At 40.3% G+C, this 25051-nt stretch overlaps 1 protein-coding gene across 5 annotated transcripts in view; it reads left to right on the plus strand.

The window, feature by feature from the left end:
• Window positions 1–15241: 15241 nt before the first annotated feature.
• The window catches only part of Nme8 (NME/NM23 family member 8), a 51673-nt gene continuing 41863 nt past the window's right edge, over window positions 15242–25051 (plus strand). For 3 of the 5 annotated variants that reach the window (XR_009379352.1, XM_059263365.1, XM_059263364.1), the window contains exons 1-7: window positions 15910–16061; window positions 16139–16196; window positions 16368–16474; window positions 18402–18473; window positions 21794–21910; window positions 22541–22607; window positions 24014–24087. Coding sequence is in view for 4 of the 5 variants with exons in the window: in XM_059263365.1 (XP_059119348.1) it covers window positions 16029–16061; window positions 16139–16196; window positions 16368–16474; window positions 18402–18473; window positions 21794–21910; window positions 22541–22607; window positions 24014–24087 (528 nt within the window). In the remaining variant the exon portion in view is untranslated. The other 2 variants (XM_059263363.1, XM_059263362.1) reach the window with 2 other exon arrangements.

Below are 25051 nucleotides of genomic sequence, written 5' to 3' on the forward strand. Positions count from 1 at the left end.
TCTAGGTAGTATCTGGGACCTATAACAGAGGTTCCTTCACTTGGCCATCAACCTACCTACTTAGGTCCCACCAATGTATTGAAAAGGTGCCTTCATTTATTACTTTATTCATCATGTTACTACAAAAGTTCATCAAACTGTTACCATGTTGGAAAATGGAATTTGGGATCATCTAAATCTGCTTTCCTAGGCCATAGTCAGGACAGTCTAGTATCTTACAGGAACCTTATCTTTACTTTTAATTTTCCTCTCTTATGTGTCTTGATGGGATTCCTCTTCATGAATACTGGACTTGGCACAGGAATTTTTAAAACCACAGCAGCCTCCATGTTTTCTAAGGCTAGCCTGTGGCAATGGACAAAGGATGGCCTCGTGAATGACACAGTCTCCGTCAACGCACACAGATTCTTAGTTTTATTTACCCAGTGCTCAGAGGGACAGATGAAAGCAAATGTCATAGGCAATGTATTTGATAGATAAAACATGTGGACTACAGAGTAAAATCTGATTTCATTCAAAGTCCAATTATTAAAGTCTAGTTGCTCAATTTGAAAGGAGCAGACCTCTATGGATATCATGATCAGTTGAAATTAAAGGCAGAATTTTCTAGAAAAAGTTTTTGAAAGGAATAATTACACCAGTAAGAAAAGACCTGCAGGACTTTAGAGATTGATCTGCCTTGGCTTCTCTTCCAGAAGATCCCATTTGATTGCCAGCACCCACATGTTGTCTTACAACTATCTGTAACTCCAATTTAAAGGCATCTGACATCCTTTCTAGCTTTTAAAGAGACCAAACACACAGAGGTATGCAGACATACATGCAGGCTAAACACCCCCACACATAAAATAATAAAATAAAATGAAGTACAATTACCTACAAAGACAAATAAGGTCTCTTGACCCTCTGTAGTGGTATCTTTGTTGACATACAGGGCTTCAGAATTCAGTCAAAGGCTAGGGTGAGTAGCCCTATCTCAGGCTACACAATCAGTATGTTTCTGAGTGCCGTATTTGTGTTTTAGAATCTAGAAGTTGAGGCCAATTACACACATGTCTTGTCATGGGATATTCTTGTGAGATGAAAATTATGTAAGTACCTGGAAGCATTTTAATTTTACAAAATCTTAGGTTATTGTTACTTTAGGCAAATAAATGCAACAGAGAAAAGTGGGATGGAGAGAGGGCAGGAACTATGACAATTCCAGAACTATGACAATTCTAGAATCTAAAAGTGTGATGTCATAAATGGTGAATAATTTCCATATGACTAGGTAAATCATTGAATATACAACAAAATATACTGCTTTGGAATTCTATATGAGCTCATTTTGTAGCTCTTGTGGCTCAGATGGAATATATTACAGGGATTCTGTCTCCTGTATTGTGATCTTATTACATCTTCTTAAAGATTTCCCTTCACCACCTTCTTGTTTTTAGAAAGGCTTTCTCACTACCAGACTACTTTTCTCCTTTTATTCCCCTCTATTTTCTTACTCAAGCTCAAGCCTGTAATACCAACAAGTACTTTAGTGGCGATACATAATGTTCAGACTCAAGACAGTTTCCACCTAAAGAATTCAGTGAAGAAAATGTAGTGGTTACTCCCAGCCAGCTCTGCATGTTCACAAATCCAAGAGGCAGCTTACATTCTATTTGTGCAGGAACTGTGAAGGGGATGCTAAGAGGGTGGGGTCCACTATCCTGCTGTAGGGATAGTGTGATCTTCAGTTCACTGACAACCTTCAGTACATGTCAGTAACCTGACAGCTTTCTTTTAAAGGTTCCAGTAACACTAGCTGGAGGTCAAGACTTTAACAGGTGGGCTTTGGGGAGACATTTAAGATCCAAACTACAGGAATGACCTTGTCTGCTGTCTCAGAATCAATGTCACTTATGAATTAGCTTCTCTTGATTGACTTTGCTCCTCATTATGCTCCTTTCCTCCTTAGTCATGCATCTATAATTTTTTAAAGGATTTTGTGTGTGTGTGTTTAGGGGAGGTATGGGCATGTGTGGCATATGGCATGTGGAGGTATGGCCCATGAAAGCCAGAAGGGAATGTCGGATCCACTGGAGCTGGAGTCCCAGACATTTGTGAACTTCCTGATAAGAGATCTGAACTCTAGTCCTCTGGTAAAGCTGTAAGTGTTCTTAACTGCTGAGTCCTCTTTCCAGCTCTGTATCTATCTTTTTTTTTTTTTAATTCAGTGGCATCTAATGGAAATTCTACCTGGCTGGATATTGACTGTTTGGTGCTTTTATAATTTTGTGGGTTTTTTTTTTTCCTGCGATGCAGTTTGGTCCTTTTAGGAGTTCTAAGATTCATTAAGCAGGTTCACAGCTGTGTTCAACCTCAGTGATTAATTCCCCAGTACTCAGCCAGTAGTTTTTGAGTTCTCCACCCAACACTCACCATGTTAAGTACTTCAACATGCCAGGTGGGATCATGTTCCACTCCCAACTCCGTGAACACTGAACAGAGTTCCTGCTGTACTTCTGCATTCTCCTTTCCTCAGTTTGCTGGGAACAGCAGAAGTAGAACTTCAGGGGGAGGAGGGAAGGGAGGAGAATTGGAGGGGGAGGAGTTCAAGGGGAGAAGTGCAGAGGAAGGAGTTCACTGGGGGGAGTACGGAGGGAGGGACTCATCTCCTTTGGTTCCTATTGCCTGTTGATCACCACCCTTCTTTGCTTATGTCTAGTTAATGTCTTTAAAATCATTATTTCTTGCATTTCATTATTTTTTTCTATCGTGTTAGGCCAGAGAACAAATTCAACTCTGTTACTCTATCTCTGTGCGGAGCACAACAATTTAATACAGAACAATATGTCACGGGTATTCATGACCTTTCTTATTCTGTGGAAAGAGTGATTTGTCTCAGATGACATAATGGTGTTAAGATGACCTAAAATCAAAGGCTGTAGTCAAATTTTGTTTTCTCATTTAGTGACCAATGACTCAGTGGAACAGGACATCAGCAGTGGCCCTCTGCTGCTTTACCCCCATTCTACTTTTACAAATTGATGATAGAGACTTTTGTTAAATGATGCTTTTGCAAGTTTTAAAAGGAATATAATTCTACACAGAAACACAAGGAAAAATTGTCTAAAGTAATATCTCTGCAGAGAAATAGTTAACAACTGAATATTATACTGAATATTCACCATAAGCAGGGATTATAAATTTCAAACATTTAACCTCCACAGAAGTCATCAACTAAAACACATTTTAATCCGCAGCAAAAACATTGGTGGGACGGGAAGTCAGGAAATTTGGCCAAGCCAATAGAGACCACGGTTAATCCATATGGCTTCATGGAGACTTCCTAGGAAACATTTCCTGGGGCAGAAGACTATCAAAAAGCAGCCATAAATGCATGGAAGTTGACTGATTTGTTGACATTGTTCCCTATGAACAAAAGAAAGAAATCCCCCCAACCCCCGGCATCTTAACTTCTACCTGGGCAAAACTCAACAGGTCATTTTCTATTAGTAATATTTGTGTTCTTACTGAAATGACACAAATGTAAAAGTTTAGTGAATTCACCTGATAAATGATGTGTGTACAGAAAAAAATATATATGTGTGTGTATATATATATATAACATATGCAGCAGAGAATATATAAATATATACACATAGGAATATAGAAGATAGGAGCATGGGAGGATGAAATTATAAATTGACAGTCATGCATAGCTATATTCATTGATGTCTGGGAGTATTTCGTCTAACAATTGCATGTATAATATGTTCTTTTTATTTGGTATTTTTCTGAGAATAATGTGGATGCCTTAATCTTTTTATCTTACTTTTTCATTTTTAAATATTTGGGGTTATAGACTGGACTAGATATAATATAGCCTTTATACACAGGACTTTTTTATTGGTAGCATTTGTCCACCACAAGGATCTGTCAAAGTGTCTTTAATAGAAACAATTTACATAAATACACTAGAAATGAATACAATGGAGAAAATAGACTGCAGAGAGATTTTGGGTTTGTTTGTTGCTGTTTTAGATCTTGCTGGAAGAAATGCTCTTCCTCTCACCTGAGGCCGTCCCCTCCATCTATGCCCTCTCATCTGTCTTCCAGTTCACCAGCCTCTCCTCCAGTGACTGCTAAATCAGCATTTAAATAGTCAAACTGATGCCACCTTATTAACACTATACAAGTCATCCACCACCTCCTTTCCTTGGCAATGGACTCTTCTCTTCCATCCTTCACTCCTTAGATTCTAGAAAGCACTATTGGTTCTGGCTCCATTTCTTACTTTTACATTCACTTCTTGGGCAGTTTTCCCATGTGACTAAGCTGCAGGTGAGATCATATCAACTTGGTGACCTTGTTGCTCAGGCTGCTTGGATCATGCTATAAATGACTACACTTAAGACTGGCCCATTTTTGAAGTTTTCAGCCTTATTGAATCATTCTTTTACTGCTGACATTTGCTCCTCTTGCTGGTTTTGGTGATTTCTTGTAGTTTCCTTTCATAACTTTCATGGATTCTACCTGTTCCTAAATATTGATGTTCCTGGATGTCCTCATCCTCGAACTATGTACTCTGCTGGGCTGTGTATTCTACTGCCCCCACATGCTGACTGTATGTAGTCTGTACTTTCAGCCTGGCATTTTCAGTTTTGTATAGATGCTTTCGTCAAATTCTCTGGGCATATAAACCAATCTACAAAGTTAAGGAAAGAAAGTTATGTGGCTGGAGAAAAAGCTCTCTGGTTAAGAGCACTGAATGCTTTTCTTTAGGACCAGGGTTGAATGCCCAGCACCCACATGGCAGCTCACAGCCATCTTTAACTCCATTTCAAGGATATCCAACACCTTCTTCTGGCCTCCCTGGGCACTTAAGCATGCAGGCAGTGTACAGACATACACGCAGACAAAACACGCATACATATAAAATAAATAAATAAATAAATAAATAAATAAATAAATAAATAAATAAGTAAATAAATAAATAAATGTTGTCATTAATTTTGCTTGCTTATCTGAAACATGAGAAATACATAATACCTTTAATTACATATTCATTATAAGTAATGTCCTTCTTGGCATCTTTGTTCTTCCATTTCTGAGTAACAGAAAACATACTTGTCTCAAGCTCTTCCAACACTGTACGTGTGCAAAGCTACCCAGTGTCTCTCGTCAGGAGCTGCTTATACAGACACATCTCAGTTGTGCATCTTGCCCCAAACCGTCTTCATCCTTGGTTCCAGCAAAACCAGGTGATAATTATCCAAACTAAATTAATTATCATCACCCTCTAGTAATGATAACAGAGTTGTATGCACCATTTTTTTAACCATTCAAAATGTTTATTTCAAACAAGATATAAGGCATCAGTGTGCACTCTAAACCCTAGCAGAGGAAACAAATCAATTCTGTAGCATATGCTAGAAAAACTGCAGAAGTCTTAATGATAAAGATCATAAAAACAACCAAATAAAAGGGACTAGAGACAGGGAAGCCACACTGACAACACACAGTCACAGAAACTGTGAAAGCCAGGCCAGAGAGTTCTTCCAATTTGCTAGGAGAAGCAAACACCAAATCCCACCAGCTTTAACTTAGTCCATATTTGAGAAAAATATCCTTCACGTTAAAAATTCAGATAAACAAAAGCTAAGAGCATTGATGAAGCAGATTTTGCTTTTAAACCATCTGAGGAATATTCTTTTTTTTTTTTTCATTAAGAAAAAATTTTCATTTATTTTACACACCAATCAAAGATCCCCTCTTCCCTCCTCCCACCCCCACCAGCCTCCCCTTCCAACCCCCAAGCCCCACTCCCTCCCACAAGAAGGCAAGGCCTCCCATGGGGAGGCACATTCAGCAGAGGCAAGTTCAAGCCCTTCCCAGTGCCTTAAGGCTGCACAAGGTGTCCTGTTATAGGTAGTGGGCTCCACAAAGCCCACTCATGCACCAGAGATGGATTCTGATCTTACCACCAGGGGGCCCCCCAAGCAGATCAAGCTACACAACTGTCTCACCATGCAAAGGGCCTAATCCAGTCCCATGTAGGCTCCACAGCTATTGATCCAACTTCCATGAGTTCCCACTAGTTTGGTTTGGTCATCTCTGCAGGTTTCCCCATCATGATCTTGATGCACTTGCTCATAGAATCCCTCTTCTCTCTCTTTGACTGGACTCCTGGAGCTCTGTCTAGTGATTGGCTGTGGATCTCTGCATCTGCTTCCATCAGTCATCGGAGAAATGTTCTGCGATAACAGTTAGGGTATTCACCTGTATGCACCTTTTAACAAATTACAGACCCCAATTACAGAATATCACTCATCTTTAATCTGTTCCTTAGTGTTAGTCAACCATAAGTTAATAATGAAAATGGACCTTAGATATTCTGTAGTTTCAATGTGTCCTTCTAAGTTCCATGTATTGGACTAAAGTCCACCACAATGTGACAGTGTTGAGATGTAACAACTTCCTGAAGATGCCACTTTTGGTGAATGGACTTCTGCTATTTTTCAAGTGTGGCCCTGTGTTACCTGGGATGGTTCTCCAGAAAAGGCTAGGTTTAACCCCTTTCCCCTCAGGCCTGTGGGCTTGTGATTGCTCGTGCTCTCCTGAGGGGGTCCTTGCAGGTGTCATACAGGGAAGCAAACCCTACAAAGAGATAAAAGTGAAAACCCAGTGCAGATTGACTTTGTTAACCTGGATCCGACTTCAGGGAGTCTAATATCAGGTGACTCATTGTCAGCATATTTAAAACAGTACAATTTGGGGAAAGGTTTCCAGGCAACAACCAGTACAGTCAGTCCAGTTCCAGGTGTAGTGAGTCTTTCTTTGTACTGACAGCCAGCTCCCAAATAACGAAACAGAGACTTCTTATTATTTATGAATGCTCAGCCTTAGATTAGGCTTGTTCTTAACTAGTTCTTATAACTTAAATTAACCCATTTATGTTAACCTACATTCTGCCACGTGGCTCAGTCCCCTCATCTCTGCCCACTCTGCTTCCTCCGTATCTGGCTGGTGACTTTTGTGCACCTAGATTCATCTCAAATTGCTCTTAGCCCAGAAGTCCCTTCTAGTCTCTCCTGCCTAGCTATTGGCTATTCATTTCTTTATTAAACCAATCAGAAGGTGCCTTGACAAAGGCACATACTCACACAGCATAAACAAATATCTCACAATATCCAGATTCACAATAAAGCTTAAGGTGTGACTACATAGAGACTCTTTACACAGTACATGTGACCATGAGAGTGAGTTCTATAACTAAAAGACCTAGAATCTAGTGAGGTCTCTGACAGATAGCATAGAGGTCAGCAGGCCATAAAGTACATGTGACATCTCCCTTAAGGGTGGATAATGGTCTAGCAAGGGAAGATTCTGGAATAATCATTCTGGGAAATTTGGATGAGGTCTTCCTCTATAGCAAAAGGTGGGTGAAGTCTGCCTCCATAGCTAGACAAAAGGTCACCAAGTCGTTAACAGCCTCCACTCTCAGCTTTCTGGGTGGAAGGCAGGTACTTGGTTTGTATCTCCTCTATTAAGGAGACCCCCCTGCATGACTAACATTCCTGGTTCTCATAGTGTTTCTCTGTGAGTGCAAAGACCTCTGTGTCCCCAACACTCTCCCTTATCAACCATATAGTTACCATAGGAAAGCCACTAGCCCTCTGCTAGCACCTTGATATTGATTTAGCAAGACTCCCAAACTGTGGAAAATAAGTTTATTTTCTTCACAAATTAACCGGTATTCTACTCCAGCAGCATAAGAGGGATGAGATCAACTTATGAACTATCTTAAACGCAGACAAGTAAAAATGCTTTCAACAATAAATATTCAGGCTGGTGAGGTGGCTTGGTGGACAAAGGTCCTTGCCACCATGCCTGACTTGAGTTTGATCCCTGGAATGCACATGGTGGAAGGAAAAAACCAAATGCTGCAAGTTGTCCTCTGACTGACGTGGCTACAGAGGACCTTGGCACTACTGTGAATGCACACGCACACAAGCAAGCAAATGGGATGAATAATTTTTAAAAAACAAGGTTTTTTTATTGTGTTAAAAAAAATTTCCAAAATGTTCTCATCCCCTACACACACCATGATTCACTAACTATAAAGTACCCTGATTAATTGGATGGAGAAACCAACTGAGATCTAGATACTGAAAGAACACAAGACAATCTCCTGACATGGAATATTTTCTATATTGTGATAGGGTGAACACAGACAGCCTTTCCTCCATTCCTTTGAAAGTCATAGTCTCATGTGAAGAAGTATTTTCAGCATTGAAATAAGTTTAAAAAAACTTATCCAGACGTTTGAGCAATTTTCTTACACAAAGATTAAGCCAATATTTTAAAAACAAGCATTCAATTACATTCTTTATTAAAAATTAATAATACTATACTTTGTAAACACTGATGCTATTACACCCTGCAAGTGTGGAATAAAAGCATATCTCTTCACAAAAAAATATTTTAAGAAACCCAGAAATATTTTGAACTTGAAAATCAGATAAGGTGAAGTATTCACTCATTTAATCAGATCACCATCTGGCCAAATGTTTGTTTTTATTTAATCTTTCCTATATGGAGAATTTCTCAGTAATAAATTACATAATCTAATCATCTAATTGGAGTTACATGCTTAAATATGTTTCCTTTTTTGTTGTTGTTGTTTTCCAAATTGAAGGTTTTAGCATTCTCGAATGGGCTGTCTGTGCAATTGTTCTAATATTCCAGATACCATTAGCTTTTGAAAATTTCTAAGTGCTTTCTTCTGTTCTATGGATCTGTCTTCTCCTTTGTGGTCAGTCCCCCTGCCAATAATTTCATTAATTCTTTGAGCGTTCCATACAATGTATTCTGAAAACATCCATCCCTACAATCTGCACCATTAATTAGCCTTCCCACCCTCCTATCCTGTCCATCCTTTCCACAACTTTCAAATTTCTTCTTCTCCTTCTTCCCCTTCTCCTTCTCCTCCTCCTTCTTCTCCTTCTTCTTTCCTCCCCCTCTCCCTTCTTTTCCCCTTCCACACCCCCCTTTCCCTCCCCCTCCTCCTCCTCCTTTCCCAATTGTGTTGCCCACATAGTATTGGGAGCATGGTTAGCTCTGGTGTGTGGTCATCTTACAAGGGGTCTCATCATTAAAGAAAACTGACCCTTGTAGCTAGAGTTTTCCTGCCTGGCCCACAGTCAGGACAAATCTCTATCACCCGCCAGTCCCACAGCCTCTCAGACCCGACCAAGTAAACACAGAGACTTATGTTGCTTTCAAACTGTATGGCCGTGGCAGGCTTCTTGCTAACTGTTCTTATAGCTTAAATTAATCCATTTCCTTTAATCTAACCTTGCCACATGGCTCGTGGCTTACCGGCATCTTCACAAGCTGTTTCTCATCGTGGCGGCTGGCAGTGTCTCTCTGACTCAGCCTTCCACTTCCCAGCTTTATTCTCCTCCTTGCCCCGCCTATACTTCCTGCCTAGCCAACGGCCAATCAGTGTTTTATTGATTAATTAGCAACACATTTGCCATACATCCCACAGCAGACCCTCCTCACCCAAAAGCCAAAAATACCAGCTGTCAGCTACTGATGGGATTTCTTGTTCACTTTCCCCCCACTCTATGCAAGATTTTTGTCTGGCTGGAGTTTGTACAGGTCTTGTGCATGCATCTGTGCACATGGCATCTGTCCTATTGTGGATGGGAAATGCCATTTCTTTGATGTTATCGAATGCCTCTAGCTCTTACACTATGTTCCTCTTCTACAAAGACACCTGAGACTTGGGTTAGGGGTGTGACACTAGTGTCCCATTTAGGGCTGAGCATTCCACAGTCCCTTACTGTCTGTACATTGACCAGTTGAGGCTTTCTGAGTTAACTGCCTTCTGATGCAAGGAAATGCTTCTCCCATAGGGTTAAGATATGCTCTGATGCACAGGTATAGCAATAAGTCATTAGGAGTCATTTTAATTTGATGTTCATTTAGCATAATGACAGAATTGGGTTTTTCCCTAGGGTTATCTAGGCACTTGTTCCTTCAACAATGTCAGATATTTCACAGGTCCCATTTCACAGGTTAGACCTTAAGCCCAATCAGAAAGCGGCTGGATACTCCCATAAAATTCATGTTACAAGGAAACATTAGCATTTATTGGCAATAAGGCATCTTAATTAAGCTATACACATTGTTTTTTTTTAAAAAAACAATACTTTGGCATGTTTAATAAACTAAATATATAAACATAATTATATGTGCTTTGGGAAACAAAGGTAAAATTCCAGTAGCTTGCCTTATTGAAGCAATCTGGAATTGAAGTGGCACCCTAGCATTGCGGCAGCTGGGGACACACCAGACACCTATCAAGTGCTCCCCATCTTCTGGTAGTACCCATGCTTTCTGCTTCCTTTCCTTGTTACCTCACAGCAAGCAGTCTTTCTCAATTGATTGCTCCTCTGCCTTCCCTGGCTGTGTTTTCTTCATTTCTGCCTGTTCTCTTCCAACACATTCTCTGGTTCCTTGCCAGAGTAGGTTTTTAAACTACAGAAATCATTACATCACTGTGTAATCCTTCACTGGGTTCACTTCTATTGGCGTTTATTCTAGCTTCCTCAGAGGAGCTTCCACCTGCTTGGAGACAAGCACTCTGCTGACCTGGCTGCACCCCCATGGCCTGGCCTCCCAGCGATGTGATTCAACATTCATGTCATTTTCAGGACATGCATGTCCTCTTCAGGGAAATGTGATGAGCCCTCCTTACCTTCCAGGAACCACGGAAACACCCTTGGCTTCCTTTAGAAAGCCTCCCCCGAGCCTCCATTTCCACAGTATCTATGGACAACACCTATCCCGGGCCCTACCACATCATATTTAATTGACATTTTCCTTTATGATTAATCAAGGATATAGGTACTGAAACCAGGAGACCCCAGGGAAAAGGAGTCACTAAGAGGCTGGCTTTTGATGATGTTTTGGGTGTGGGTCATCTTTCTTAAACTGTCTTCATCTACACTTCTTTTACCCTGAGAAAAATAAACTACTAGACTTCACACAATTTTTATTTGGCTTTCATGTTACATGCAGAAAAGTGTTATTATGAGATTATATGCCCTTATTTTTAGATACATATTCAAATATTTTGTATGTGTGTAGGGGGGGAAGGTTTACTAAGCAGGAAAATGATGATTTTTTTGAAAAAATTTTAGGTTTGCTGGCATGAGAATGCACTTTTCTATACAAATGAACTAATCAGGCTAGACTAGAAAATGCTCATCTACCAAGCAAAATATGCGATTTCAGTGGTTGAGCACACAAAGATTTGTCTCTCAAACAAAAGCCAATATAGCCATTGATATATGGACAGAACTCCTTCTGCCTTATGGTTCCCAAAGGGGGTGAATAAAGGAGAGGATGTGGGAGAAGCATGACGATATCAACATGTATAGGAAATAAACAACATTTCTGATTGGCCATTCTTATTTGGTCAGCTTGTGAAGCTACTAGAATTGTAGAATTTCCAGTGTGACTAAGAAGGATAGGCCATCCATTGAAGAGATGGCTCAGTGGTTAAGAGCACTGCTACTCTTCTAGAGGACCTGGGCTTGATTTTCAGCCCCCACATGGTTTCAGGGGACTCGTTTCAGGGGATTCTGGCTTCTGCAGGTAGTATGTGCTTTGGATGCACAAACATGCATACACTTGAAACTCCCGTACACATGGGATAAAAATAAAAAATTAAAAAAGAAAGCTGGAACATGAAGGAGCTGGTTTCTCTACCAAAATTAAAAATAAATAAAATAAAGTCACAGTTGTGGGGACCCTGAGGGGAGGCAATGTACTATGCATCTCAGCAGCGTTTCTTCTCAATTAGAAAGGCAGGAGGTGACATGTGAGGGAAGACACACCTGGTCTATTGCTTGGGCTATTGTCTTGTCAATTTGGGGTCTCAGTTTCCACAACTATAAGATGAGAAGTTCTTTGCACTTCCTGAGAACTCATCAACAGCAATGGCATAGATTCAGGATAATAATCTTTTCACACTCAAAAATGCATTCTCAATTCATTCAAGTTACTAGCTCAATTCTCCCAGGGCTGTAGAAGCCAGCTTAAAGAACTGTGGTTCTATAGGCATGAGGAACAATTGAACATAATTGCTTTTGAAGGACACCCAATAAGGGTTACCTTAAGCTACTTTAATTGGTGGTGAGTTTCTAGAAATTGTGACCAAGAAAGTGAACATGTGTTTGGTGATTCCTGCTTTAGGAACATGCAATGCACTGCAGAAAGGTGAGCTAAGAGCAGTTGGATCGAATAGAAGAAAAGCATTTCTAAATAAACAAGCATGCAAAATAATATATTTAAACACTGAGTGTGCAGTTTATTGCATATTTTGAAGAGAGAAATGATACAAAGAGACTGTGCTAAGAAGAGGCTAACCTGGAGGATGCAGTGAGAGACTCTCTCTCCAACAGCAAGCAAGCAAGCAGAACCTGGGACCACGGGGTTCAGTGTCACCTGGGAAGGTTAATTGTTGAAATGCCCTGCTTCCTCCAGCTAGTGTTGTTTTATTACAGGGAGGTAAGATGATGATCCACGACAGGATAATCGATGCAAAGCCCTGGTGTAGGAGCCGAAAGCTCTTCATATCTTTGACATCCCAGGTTGTGGTCGATCCTCAGTGTACTACAGGCAGAGAAGTTTCAGAGCCCTGGAGGCAGCACGTGATCAGAGATTTTTGTGCAATTTCCTCCTGCACAGCTTGTCATAGCCGCAGAAGTACATACTGCCACCTAATGGACATCCTGAGAAGTTGCAACTAAGAGTTTTTAATTGTGAACTTCAATTAGAGACAATAAACAACAAAATGTTTTTATAAACATAAAAAAGTGAAAAATTCATATAAGGACTTCCGGAAGAATACATTCAGGTGAAAAGATCAAGATTTCATTTAATAAGTTTAATAGCATTAGCAAACAGAATATTCTCTAAGCTCTTATTATTTTTAGTAATTTAGGAATTAGGGATCCATGAACTTCTGTGAAAGTTTTGTTAGAAAATTCACTTTCAGCTAGCACAATAACTGGTATGTCTGACTTTTGTTTGCACCGAGATGCAGCCTGGGCTTTATGCATGTGTGACAAGCGCTCTGCTGGGCTATGGCCCTCCTGGCACATTTTACGTCTTTGGAAATCCTACACTGTCATCAGGTTTTGTCTCAAGAGGAAACAAACAAAGGAAATAGGGAAGACGCAAATACACAAGCCCACTCCTTAACAAAGTTCTTGCTCTAGTCCTTTACAGTGTGGATCTCAAAAACACACGGCTATGACAGTCACGTGAGCTTGGGAAAAAGTAGTGTTGGAAGGAGTGTGTAGAAATGCTCTCAGGTCAGCCTGCAAGGGAAATGTAAAGCTTACATTTCACTCTGAGTCCTTCAGTTTCAAGGTTTGTGCTATTTCCCCAAAGACAGAAAAGAAAATATCTTTTGAAGAAAATTGAGTTATCTAGTAAAGGAAAGGCTTACACCATGATGTTTTGGTGGGGGGAGGTTATTAACTTAGGGAAAAAAAGAGATCCTGGAAAAGTAAGTGAAGTGACATGTTAATGTAGATGAAAAAACAGATAAAGTTCATTTTCCTGAAATTGAAATGAATCTGGAAAAGAATTCATGGACAATCAAAAAGAATTGGAGATAATATCAAGATAAATATTCATAGGTATGCCTTCCACTGCTTTTCAAAAAAAATACATTCACATAAAATACTGAATATGTAAAGAATAGAAATGCAAGAATGACCGCACCAGAGACAGACAATATATTTTCGGTGTGTACACCAGGTCTGCAATCTTTAACCACCTTTCAAGGTAAGCACCCTTCAGTATCACCTTCTCTTTCTGCATCATTTACATTGCTTTTGCTTTATTTCTTCAGAGTTAATGTGTTTGATTGCACAAGTAATAGTATAATTTTCTGTGTCAGTATCCAAATGCAGCAGACACATGGAATAGCTTTTTTGACCTGTCACTTACTACCTGCTGCAACCCCAGATGAAAACTGTACTCCTGTTAAACACACATGGTTACATTTTACACTAACCATATTCTGACTGTATTGAGAGAATAAGTGCACAAATAAATAACACACTTTTCTAAAGAAATAGGCAAGGTTTGGGGATATATAGACGGGTTACACATAAATGTCATTATTCTCGGCACTCTCCTGTCTTCCCTTTTCATTTAAAAACTTAACTTGGTAGTTTTTCGTGTCAGCACCTGTAGATACCAATAGCAGTATGTAGCCCTACATACACATCGGTGTAACACTTAACAATGCAGGCATGCCATGTCTTATTCACTGTTCCTCTGTTGCTGGGAATATTGGAATAAGCAGTTTATACATGCTTCCTTGACAGTACATGGGCTCTGGAATGGATCCTGGCCCAAAGAAAGCTGCATTGGTAGAGAAACTGCAGACTTGAGATAAAGTATACATAGTAAGTGATTGCTGGATTGGTGGACCTTGTTTTTCTGGTGATTGCATTGTGGCTTCTTGCCCTAATCTTGGAGCTGAGGGAAGGGTGCGTGGGAATCCTGAACATCATTTCGGCAACATATCTGTAAGTCTAAAAATTGAAATAGTTCAAACAGTTCTGTGAGCCTAATCCTAGGCGGGAAGGGAGGAAGGCGGGAACGCCAGGGTAGATTCAACAAAGGTGGAGAGTCAGAGCAGCAGGAAGGGACTGCATCTTCTGCTCCAGTTTGAGCAATTTGTATCCTTTATTACAAGGCGTGGCCAATCAAAAAGGCTCCAAAGTCCAGGAGAGAGATGGTCAGGTCTGCTCGAGAAGCCTCCCTGGAAACCAGAAATGCTGAGGCATGTGGGGTGGGGTGTGTGTGTGTGTGTGTGTGTGTGTGTGTGTGTGTGTGTGTGTGTGTGTGTGTGTGTGTGTGTGTCAGGGGACACCCAGGACAGGCTCAGATACAGCCACTCAGCAACTCAGCAGGAAGCAGCAGAAGGAGGGGTCTTGAGAAGATGGAAATCGTGTTTCCAGGGCTGTCGCAGGAGTGGTGAAGGGTTTTTAGGCGCCAGCTGCTCTTGGGTTTGGTGCCCAGTTCTACCTGCTATGAACAGGAGCCTCGAGCCTCTGCCACAGGAAGGAAGAAGGGCAGACCAGGCCTCGAGGGCTGAACGTTGGCGTCTTTGCTCTTCATCTTCCAGGGGGTGATACCAGGCATCCCTCATCCCCTCCTTTAGCTGGACCTGCTAGGGAAGAAGGCGCAGCAGGAGCTCTGCCACCCTCAGTCTGGGCCTGACTCAGCAGTCTAGGTACTGAACTTCAGGAGCTCACGCTACCAAGGGCCATAAACCCCAGGCAGAGGGCCAATTTAAATGTCCTTTAAGGTCCCAGTCCAGCTGAGAGGGCCCGTTTTGCTATGATATATAGCAACTTTGTTGGGAAGTAGTCTTAGAGGCTATTCCTTTCTTTCACCTTAACGCCTACTACCCATCCTTGGTGTTAACACCCAAGGAAAATTCATGCTGTGCTTTAGCGAACATTCGTGATTTTATTCTAAAAACTCAATAACCTTGGAGTGAGCAGCTCTGAAGAGTATATGTACATAGCCAATGAACATGTTCCACTGAAGATGTAAGAGAACATCACAATATTTAAAAAAAATAAATATAACACATAGTATAACTTTACAATGTTAAAACACACAATACAACACACACAGTATGACTTTACAATGTTAAAACACACACACATATAGCACATACACAGTGCGCATAGACTATCACTTTAAACAGAACCCCCTAACATTCTTAACATTCTTTTGTTTGTTGGAAGAATCCGTTCCCAGCATGCACTAGTCTGCCTATGACATTGACTCCTCTCTAGAGGCCAGTCTGAGCAGGCCAGTATTTTCTGAAGGGAAATTGGTCCGTACATGAAGACATTGTTTGGGTATACAAAGATTAATAGTGTTGAAATTCCTTCATGTTCCATGTTTCTTTCCCTTTTTCACACAGAAGTAGATAAATGGCAAGCAAAAAGCGTGAAATCCAGCTACAGGTGGGTCTGTCCTGCCAGCAGGTTTGTGTCTGGTGCAATGACACTTGCCCTGTCTTACAGTGTTTTGCTTTTCACAGTCAGTCATCAATAGTCAGAACCTGTGGGATGAGATGTTGCTGAACAAAGGCCTAACAGGTACCGGGGCTCTCTGCTGTCTGCATCCAGGCTTTGTCCCCAAGCACTGGGGACACCTTACAGAATTCAACTCTTGTGTTTCAAAGCTGCCTTCCTCCTCACCTGGGATGGGAATGTCCCAGCCTCTAGCTCCTTTGACTCTGCCTTTTGATAAATGTCGCCATCTTCTAGTGATTGATGTTTACCAAGCCTGGTGTGGACCTTGCAAAGCCGTGCAAGCGTTATTCAGAAAACTGAAAAATGAACTGAATGAAGATGAGATTCTTCACTTCGCAGTTGTAAGCTTTTCGTTTTCATTCAACTTGTTTACTGTTACATTAGGGCTTACGGATTCCCAAGTGCTTCAAGTATTGTCTCAACTTAAGCAACCTGCCAATCTTCACTCTAAACAAACAATGTGTGCTTGGCAGTTTTACTATGTATTTAGTTCTACTAGTTTGAGAATTAGTATGATTTTATCTAATTCCTGGGATGCTGACTGAGATAACCCATCATGACTGCAAACCTCAGAAAAATATAAAAATGGACATGTATCTGTTGATATTTCTTTTACCTCATGACATGGTTAATATATGTCCCTGAGGTTAAGATGATGGGGAGCTGTGTCCTGGATGTCATGGAGTAGATCCCGAGATTCTTATCTATGCACAAATGGTTCAAAGGAAATAATTTCTCTTTTCACCTATTGGTTATAAAATTGATGAGATTAAATATCATAGTCAAATTTATTTAACCCAATTGTATTGGTTATTCAATTTCTCTATATCCAGTTAACAATTGGTTAGAATCTTGTTGTTCAATATGCCTTAATGTAAAACAGAACACTTGAAATCTATCTAGACCAATTACAGAAATGAGTTTTCAATTTTAATTAATCTGATCTTAAAAACTGAAGGCTGTTGAGATAGTTCAGTGGATAAAGGCACTCGCTGGCAGGCCTGATGACATGGGTTTGATCTCTGGGACTCAAATGAAAGTAGAGACAGAATCTCTCTCTTTCTCTGTCTATGTGTCTGTCTGTCTACCTGATTCTCTCTCTCTCTCACACACACACAAATAAATTTAAAAAATTTAAAAACTGATATTATCAAATTAAATTATTGTGAAATGTAATATATTATATGAACCTACTTTTTATCAGAGGTCAATTATTGATTAATTATTTATTGAATATTAATCACTAAAATATGCTTTAAATATGAATTTTTATAAAATAATACATTTTAAGATTTATTATGGAAAATGATATGAGACATTATTAATACTTTTTACATTGAATACATGTTGAACTGATAATATATTGAGTTAAGGAAAGTATTTTATTACTTTATATTCACCTGTTTCTTTTACATGACTACCAGAGAACCTAAAATACATTTCTATTAGACAGATGCATATCTGAGTCAGCCAGCTATAAACTGCCAAAACAATGTACTCCAGATCTCTAAACTACATAGACCTTCAAGTCACACTTGGAGTCAGTTTGCTTCCTGACCTCACATGGTTTCAACTAGCCATCCCCTTCTGCAGAAGCATTCTGTCCTTCTTTTCTTTATAATTTTTAATTTTGTGCATGTGTGTGTGTGTGTGTGTGTGTGTGTGTGTGTGTGTGTGTGTGTCTGTGTCTGTGTGTATGTATGTCTGTGTCTTTCTCTCTGTATGTGAGGTGGTGTCTGTGTATGGGTGCATGTATGTTGAGTGTGAGTGTACCAAGAGGCCAGGGGTGTTGGATCCCCTGGAGCTAGAGTTACATGTAGTTGGAAAATCATTACTTTCTTAACAAAGCAAGTGAGGCAGCCCCACACCTGCCTGTGGTACAGTGTTGAACGAGACAGTCTGCCTTGGGTGAGAGACAGTCAAGTACAATATGGAGCCAGAAGTGACCTGTCAGGAGGGAGTAAGAGACATTCTTTGGATCAAGGACACTTGGGCTGGATTGGAAGAGTAATGGCAGGACCAGGCAGTGAGGAAGGTAGAAACAGAGGTGAGTTTGACTGCGGGCACCAAAATAACACAGGCTTGAGTTACTTATGCGTGCAGTTTGATCCCTAATGCAACTATTACAAAACCAGAAAATGTTGCTGTTCCAGAAAATTGTGTATATCTCTATACCATTTGAACGTAAGATCCAGAATAGTGTGGATATTGCTTTCTCATTGTTGTATAAAATATTTACATTATTGTATAAAATAATTTATCCTTCAGGCTGAAGCTGACAGCATTGTGACTCTGCAGCCGTTTAGAGATAAATGTGAGCCTGTGTTCCTCTTTAGTCTTGTAAGTATAGCATTCATCATCTCATTATCAGATTCCTGTGAAGGAGCAGGTAGCAGGGAAAATTACCATGGGGCTGTTTGCTGGTGCTGGTAATTGCACAGTGTTTGCCTTATCTCTGTTTGCCTGATAATAAATTTAATAATTTGCCTTTGGGGAGCTTGTTAAGACTATCACATACTGAGCTGATTAGAAAAAAGACAAGTCGGCATTTACTGGAATGAGGAACCGTTCTCAGATGAGCTGCAGGAGAGAATTGATTCTAAGTATTCATGGATTTGTGTGAAAGCATTTGCCTAATCACTCTCTCTATTGCATTTTGCTCCCATCTCTGTGTTTACAAATGTTTAGAAATAGTGTAGAAAGTTTATTCCCAAGTTGTTCTCATTGCTTTCTATGGGTGGTGGTGGTGATCTTATTTCCCCTTTACACTTGTCGGTGCTTAACCTGTATTTTGCATTGGACACACAACTGCAATAGTCAGAAAACAATGTGATAAATGTTATCTCCTAAAACCAGTCTACAGTTAAGCCCTCAATCTCGTGGTCATCAAGAGAAACTTCAGCAGAGGTAAACACCACTCGGTCAACCTTCTGGTGAGGGTGCTTAGTTTTCAATAGTAGAAATAATTATTAATAGCACTTCTTGTATACAAGGTCTCGATTCTGTTAAATAATGCTCTTGTAACTATTTCAAGCAAATGAATTACTGATTTAGTTGAATAAAAATATATCATGTTCTTGCATTATGTTGAATGTATAGCTCTTGATGTATAGTATTTTCAGCTTTTGAAGCAATATGGTCTTTGTTTAGAGTGATGGTTTTGATGCCACCAAGCCTATTTGCAGTTTAAGGAATCAGGATGAGAAACTTCACAGAGGGAAGGCTTGCTGCTTTGGAACATTCTTCCTGAAGCCTAGAAGTGGTGACTTTTTTTTTTTTCGGATTTTTGTCAGACCATGAACAAAGTAGATGTCTCTCTTTCTTCCTATCACTCATACTTCAGTTACTTTATTTTCCTTTGTTTGTTAGAATCCACTACATTTGATTAATTATCTAGTTTCCCACATCGGTTCTATTACTTCAGATCTTAGAGTAAATTCTGCTGCTAATGTCACAGTTTGGCATTGGTTCAAAGTCTGATTTTCAAACCCAGGTTCCCGTGTCCCCTCTGGGTTTCATTATCTATATTGACACCTCACTCTGCCATGGCTTGTGAATTCCTAGTCTCTTTTCCATCAAGGATCTTTCCTCCCAGCATACTTCATCCACTAAGCACTGTATTCATGTTTCAGGCACTTTTTTCCTGAACACACCAGATCAACAACCACTTAGGGAAGAATAACATTCCCTACTTACAAAACTGCCCTCCAGCTGACCATTTGTTACTTAAACACTCTCATCCCGACCTCTTTAATCAGTCAGGTTTCTCAGCTGGCAAAAAACTTCCTTCTAGCAAGTTTCAGCCAGAACAGTTCTGTTCAAGAGAATTGTCAGGCTGGTATCGGACTGAGAATCCTTAGACGTACACCTGAATTGCACACAGACATCTTCTCTTGCTCCCTTCAAGGCCTTCCACAAAGCCGGAAAAATAACCTCCACAATTGGAATTTTAATTGTGGGGCTAGAGGGATGGCTTAGCAGTTAAGTGCACATCACCCACAACAGTGTCTCACAATCACCTGTAACTCCAGCTCCAGGCTGACCTCATGTGTACACACACACACACACACACACACACACACACACACACACACACACACATACTCATGCATGAGGACATGCACAAAATGAAATAAATCTTTAAAAAAAAAAAAGAATGTTAATCGTGAGCACAATCTGTAGTCCAGCGTTCTAGTGGTTTTTGACTGAGGGAGGGATGTCTTCTCCTTCCAAGGTGCCCAAAGCTCCATACAGTCTGGGTTTCTCTGGGTATTGAGACCATGCATACTGGGTTCAGCCCCACTTTCCCAGAAGGCCTCTTCCCTTGCCATGTCTCCTACAGGGCCTATGCTCTTGCATCTGTTATTCTTTCTGCATAGTATATTTCCTCTCTTTTACTTCCCCCCTTCATGACCTCTTATCATCCTTCATATCTTAAAGCAAGAAACACTTCCCGATATTCAGTAATATCTCAGCTGATCTCCCTGACCAAACAAGTTCTTGTAGATGCTCTGGGTGCTCTAAGCCTCCCTTAATGGTACCAATGGGGTTGCTATTCCACGTGTCGGTGCTTTTGTGGGTCTTCTGGTTTTTTGTTTGTTATTTAATAGGGTTAGATACAAGGCCTCTCATTCCATGCCATCATGCCTAGTTCTATGTCCATAAATAGATGCTTAGTGTATATAAGGTAAAAGACAGACGAAAGTGCAGGACCCCTTGTGGGAATTACAGATCCAAAGAGAGTGGAACAATTGCTTAAAGCTGAGTTCCCTGAGCTCTTCTACCACCCCTTAGCCCAGTGGAATCCCTTCTTACATTGAGGGCAGGGGGTGCAGGGCAGGCTGAACTGCAGGGGCTGGCTACTGTTTTTCCAGCTGCTGTGGCTCAACGCGAAGGGATATGGCATCTATCTTAGTTTTCATTGTCAACCTGACACAACATTCATCTATCAGGAGAGTCTTAATTGAGGAGTTGCCTAAGTCAGATTGGGCTGTGAGTATGTCTGTGGATGCTCGGCTTGATTATTAATGGATGTAGAAGGGCCCAGCCCCCTGTAAGTGGCACCATCCTTAAGCATGCAGTCCTTAGCTGTATAAGAAAGCTTGAGGACAAGCTGGAAAGCTGAGTTCTTCTATGGGTTCTACTTCAAGTTCTTGCCCTGATTTCCCTCAATGATGAAGTGTGGTAGAGAAGCATAGCACAGATAAACATTTTCCTTCCCAAATTGCCTTTGGTCAGTGTGCATGGCCACATAAAGGAAATTAGAACATCATTAGATCAAACTAAGGCCCTGTCTAGAATCCCTCACATTCAAAGCAAGGATGAATGAGGCAGGTATTCTGTGAGTGCACGTGTAGGGCGGTGATGTGCTATAGGTGGTGGGGTTACAGACCTGGGTGGTAGTGTAATGATGCTGCAAGGAGGTGGGAATGCAGCCATGCCTTTTATAGAGGACAGACAAAGTGTGGAACTCTAATTGCTGATGTTACCAAATCAAAGTGAACTGTCTCATCAGTACCACTTTCAAATGGCTGATAACAGTATCCAAAGGATGGTGGTGGGAAATGGGATCAAAGAGAGGGAACTTAGTCCAGAGTAAATGTTAATTATGGACTTCATATGAAAATGAAAGTTTCTTTATACTTTCCTTTCTCTTGTAGAATGGTAAAATTGTTGCAAAGATTCGGGGTGCAAATGCACCACTTATCAATAGAAAGGTCATTGGCTTGATAGAAGAAGAAAGGAAAGTTATAGCAGGTGAAATGGCTCGTTCTCAGGTAATACTATTGATGAATGGCTATTATAACTTTTGAAGTGCATCCTATTTTATGTTTCCTTACAGCATTTTCCCTAGCTATATATGGCAGGCCACTTTATCTCACTGTGATAAAATACTCACGACAGTTGGCTTATAAAGAGGAGAGGTATGGCTAGGCTCCTGTGACTTCATTGTCCTTCCTTCCTGTTGCTTTAGGGCTGTGGCAAGACAGCACATCATGGCAGGCAGTTGGTAGGGGAACAAGTTGCTCAACTCATGGGAGCCGAAAAATGAAAAAGAAAGAGGAGAGGAAGAGATCCTTCAAGGGCGTGTCTCAAATGAACCATGTTGCTCCAACGAGGCCTTACTTTAAAATTGTCCACCACCTCACACTAACATCACAGACGTGGGCTTCAGCCTCTCACACATGGCTCTTCAGGGGCACTTTATGTGAACTATAGTGCTCCATCTCTAGCTAGGGGCTGACATAATACCGCTTCCTCAGGAAGCATGTTGCCACTGTAAATCATAGGCGCTTTTGTGTTCTACCTTTTATTCCCCCTGGCTTTTATTTATTATAAACAAAATTTCTGGCATTCCTTGACTATCACACTAAAGGGGCTGTTCTACTTCCATTTCTCTTTCACAGTATGTGGAAATTCCACTAGTAGATGAATCTGAAGAAGAGCTGGGGGAAGGACAGTATGAAAGTGTTGGTAAGTCACAAGGGAGTCCAGTGCCTTTTCTGTACATGTGCCCCTTTACTACATTATGGTAGCAATGAAGAGCTGCTGTATCAGTGAGAGGCAGTGCAGGGCTGTTCCTCTGCATAATGGCTCACATCTTCGTTTCCCCTTGCCTTACGCCTTTGATTTCTGATTAAAGACCCTTCATTGCTTACCCAGGAGTATGTGTTCCTATCTTCTGCAACTGATCTGGGATCCAGTTTCCAGTTCATCTTTCACCTTCCAAGCCTTGCAAAAATAATTTCTTCTTTGAATTCAGTATTTTTGATTTAATCTCAGTTGAAAATGTCATGCCTTTTCTGGAGTCTCCATGTCAGTGTTTCTCAACCTGTGGGTTGTGACCCCTTTGGGGGTCAAACAACCCTTTCATGGGGGTTTCCTAAGACCATCAGAGAACACAGATATTTACACTACAATTCATAACAGTAGCAAAATTACAGTTATGGAGTAGCAACAAAAATAATTTAATTGAGGCTCACCACAACACGAAAGAACTGTATTAAAGGGTCACAGCATTAGGAGGGTTGAGAACCACAGCTCTATGTGTTTGTGTGTGCATCTGTTTGACTGTGTACATGTGTGTGCAAATACTCTTGTGCTTGTGTTATACTCATGAGCACATATACACACACGTGTGTGTGTGTGTTCATTCTCTGTGGAGTTGTAAAGGCAAAGAGTAACTTACATTCAGTGATCTGATGTGATGGGTAGTGTTAACTGTCAGTTTGACAGAATCTAGAATCACCCAGAACAGAAGTGTCTGTGGGTGTCAGTGCAGGATCACCTTATTCAGGTTATCTGAGGTGGGAAGACCTGCCCACTTGTAGATGGTACCATTACTATTACCAGTGTTGAAGCTTGAAGAACACAAAAGAGAACCAATAGCTCAGTGGCAGGCTTCATTCATCACTCTTTTCTTGTCGACTGGGGATGTGATATGACCAGTGGCCTCAACATTCTGCCATCTTGCCTTCCCCACCATGGAGGACAATTTTCTTGATCTGTGAGCCAGAATAAACCCTTTCTACTGAAAGTCACTTCTGTCAGGTATTTTACTATAGTAACAGAAAAGGTAACTAAGATAACCAGTACAGGAAGTTTGTGGGAAGAGTCCATTTTTTTACGTGGTAGCTCTGTTGATTTGTGATTTGTATCTTCAAAGTGCATGATTGAAGCTTTACTCACTGGTAATACTGACTGATAGGAACCACAGATGTGATTCTAATGTATGAGAATTGTATCAAAACTATAGTGCCCATATACTCATATCATGTCTCCTTAGTAATTCAGACATTATCAATTCATATTTCTAATTGCCAGATCTTTCATTATCCTGGTTCTGAGCCAAGAAGATTAACATTTGGTTTTTCTCTTAGGGGAATCTTACAATATGGCTATTATCAAACCTGATGCTGTACTCAGGAGAAAACATATAGAAATTAAGGAAAAAGTAAGTAATACTTACCAAAAGTTGTTTAAATTAATTACAAAATAATACCTTCTGATAAAATAGAAAACACTGAATTGCTCTTCCTAGCTCCATCTAAAAGAGTTTGCTTATTCTGTCTTACAAAGACTATTGCTGCCTGGGGGACCAGACTCCAGGCAGCACAGGGATCAAAGGGAAATCCACAGTGTCAGCGTGTACTAGACTTTTCTATCTGTAGAGGTTAGGGAAAAAAACACCCACATACTCTCTTGATGGTTTCCTTCTTTATTCTTCTCTGTTGTTCTCTTTTTTTTCTTTCCCTCTACAGCTTATATACCTTCACAAAATCTTTCAGGCAATACATGAATCACAATGTGGTTACATTTCATTTTTCAAGTGAATAATTATAATGAATATAGGTAAAACATATTTTTGTCTCACTTACATGATTAAAAACAGAGTCACCCCAATAACCCATATGTGGTACATCTAAGTAACTTGTTACAGATTAATAGAACATGAGCAAGCAAGGAGCATTTTTCCTCAGCCATTGTGGTTACAATGAAAGGATTAATCGCATTATTATCTATCTTGACAGGTAATCATAAGGAATTTTAAAGAAGTCACAAACCTAAACTTTTATACATAAAAAAGTTAGTCAGCTGAACTTTGAATCTTCAGTGTACATAACAATTCATTAACAGTTTCTTATATCAGAAAATTGATGTCAGGAATGGGTACAAGGAATTATTCATCACTTTTGATTATCAATCAGACATAGCAAAAAATGTATGCCAGCTAGCAGCAATCGGGCTGCTTTATATTTTCAACCCTAGCCTAATGAATCAGACAACTCAGCTATGTGTCCTTGTGAACTTTAGATTGTTTTCTGGTGTTATTCATCTTAAAACTATTATCAAAGCATCTGGTCTAAGCTGAAATTATTTTGAAGCTTTGTTTCACCTAATGACACACACCAAAACCT

Source organism: Peromyscus eremicus, chromosome 5, assembly GCF_949786415.1.
Source record: "Peromyscus eremicus chromosome 5, PerEre_H2_v1, whole genome shotgun sequence".
Lineage (NCBI taxonomy): Eukaryota > Metazoa > Chordata > Mammalia > Rodentia > Cricetidae > Peromyscus > Peromyscus eremicus.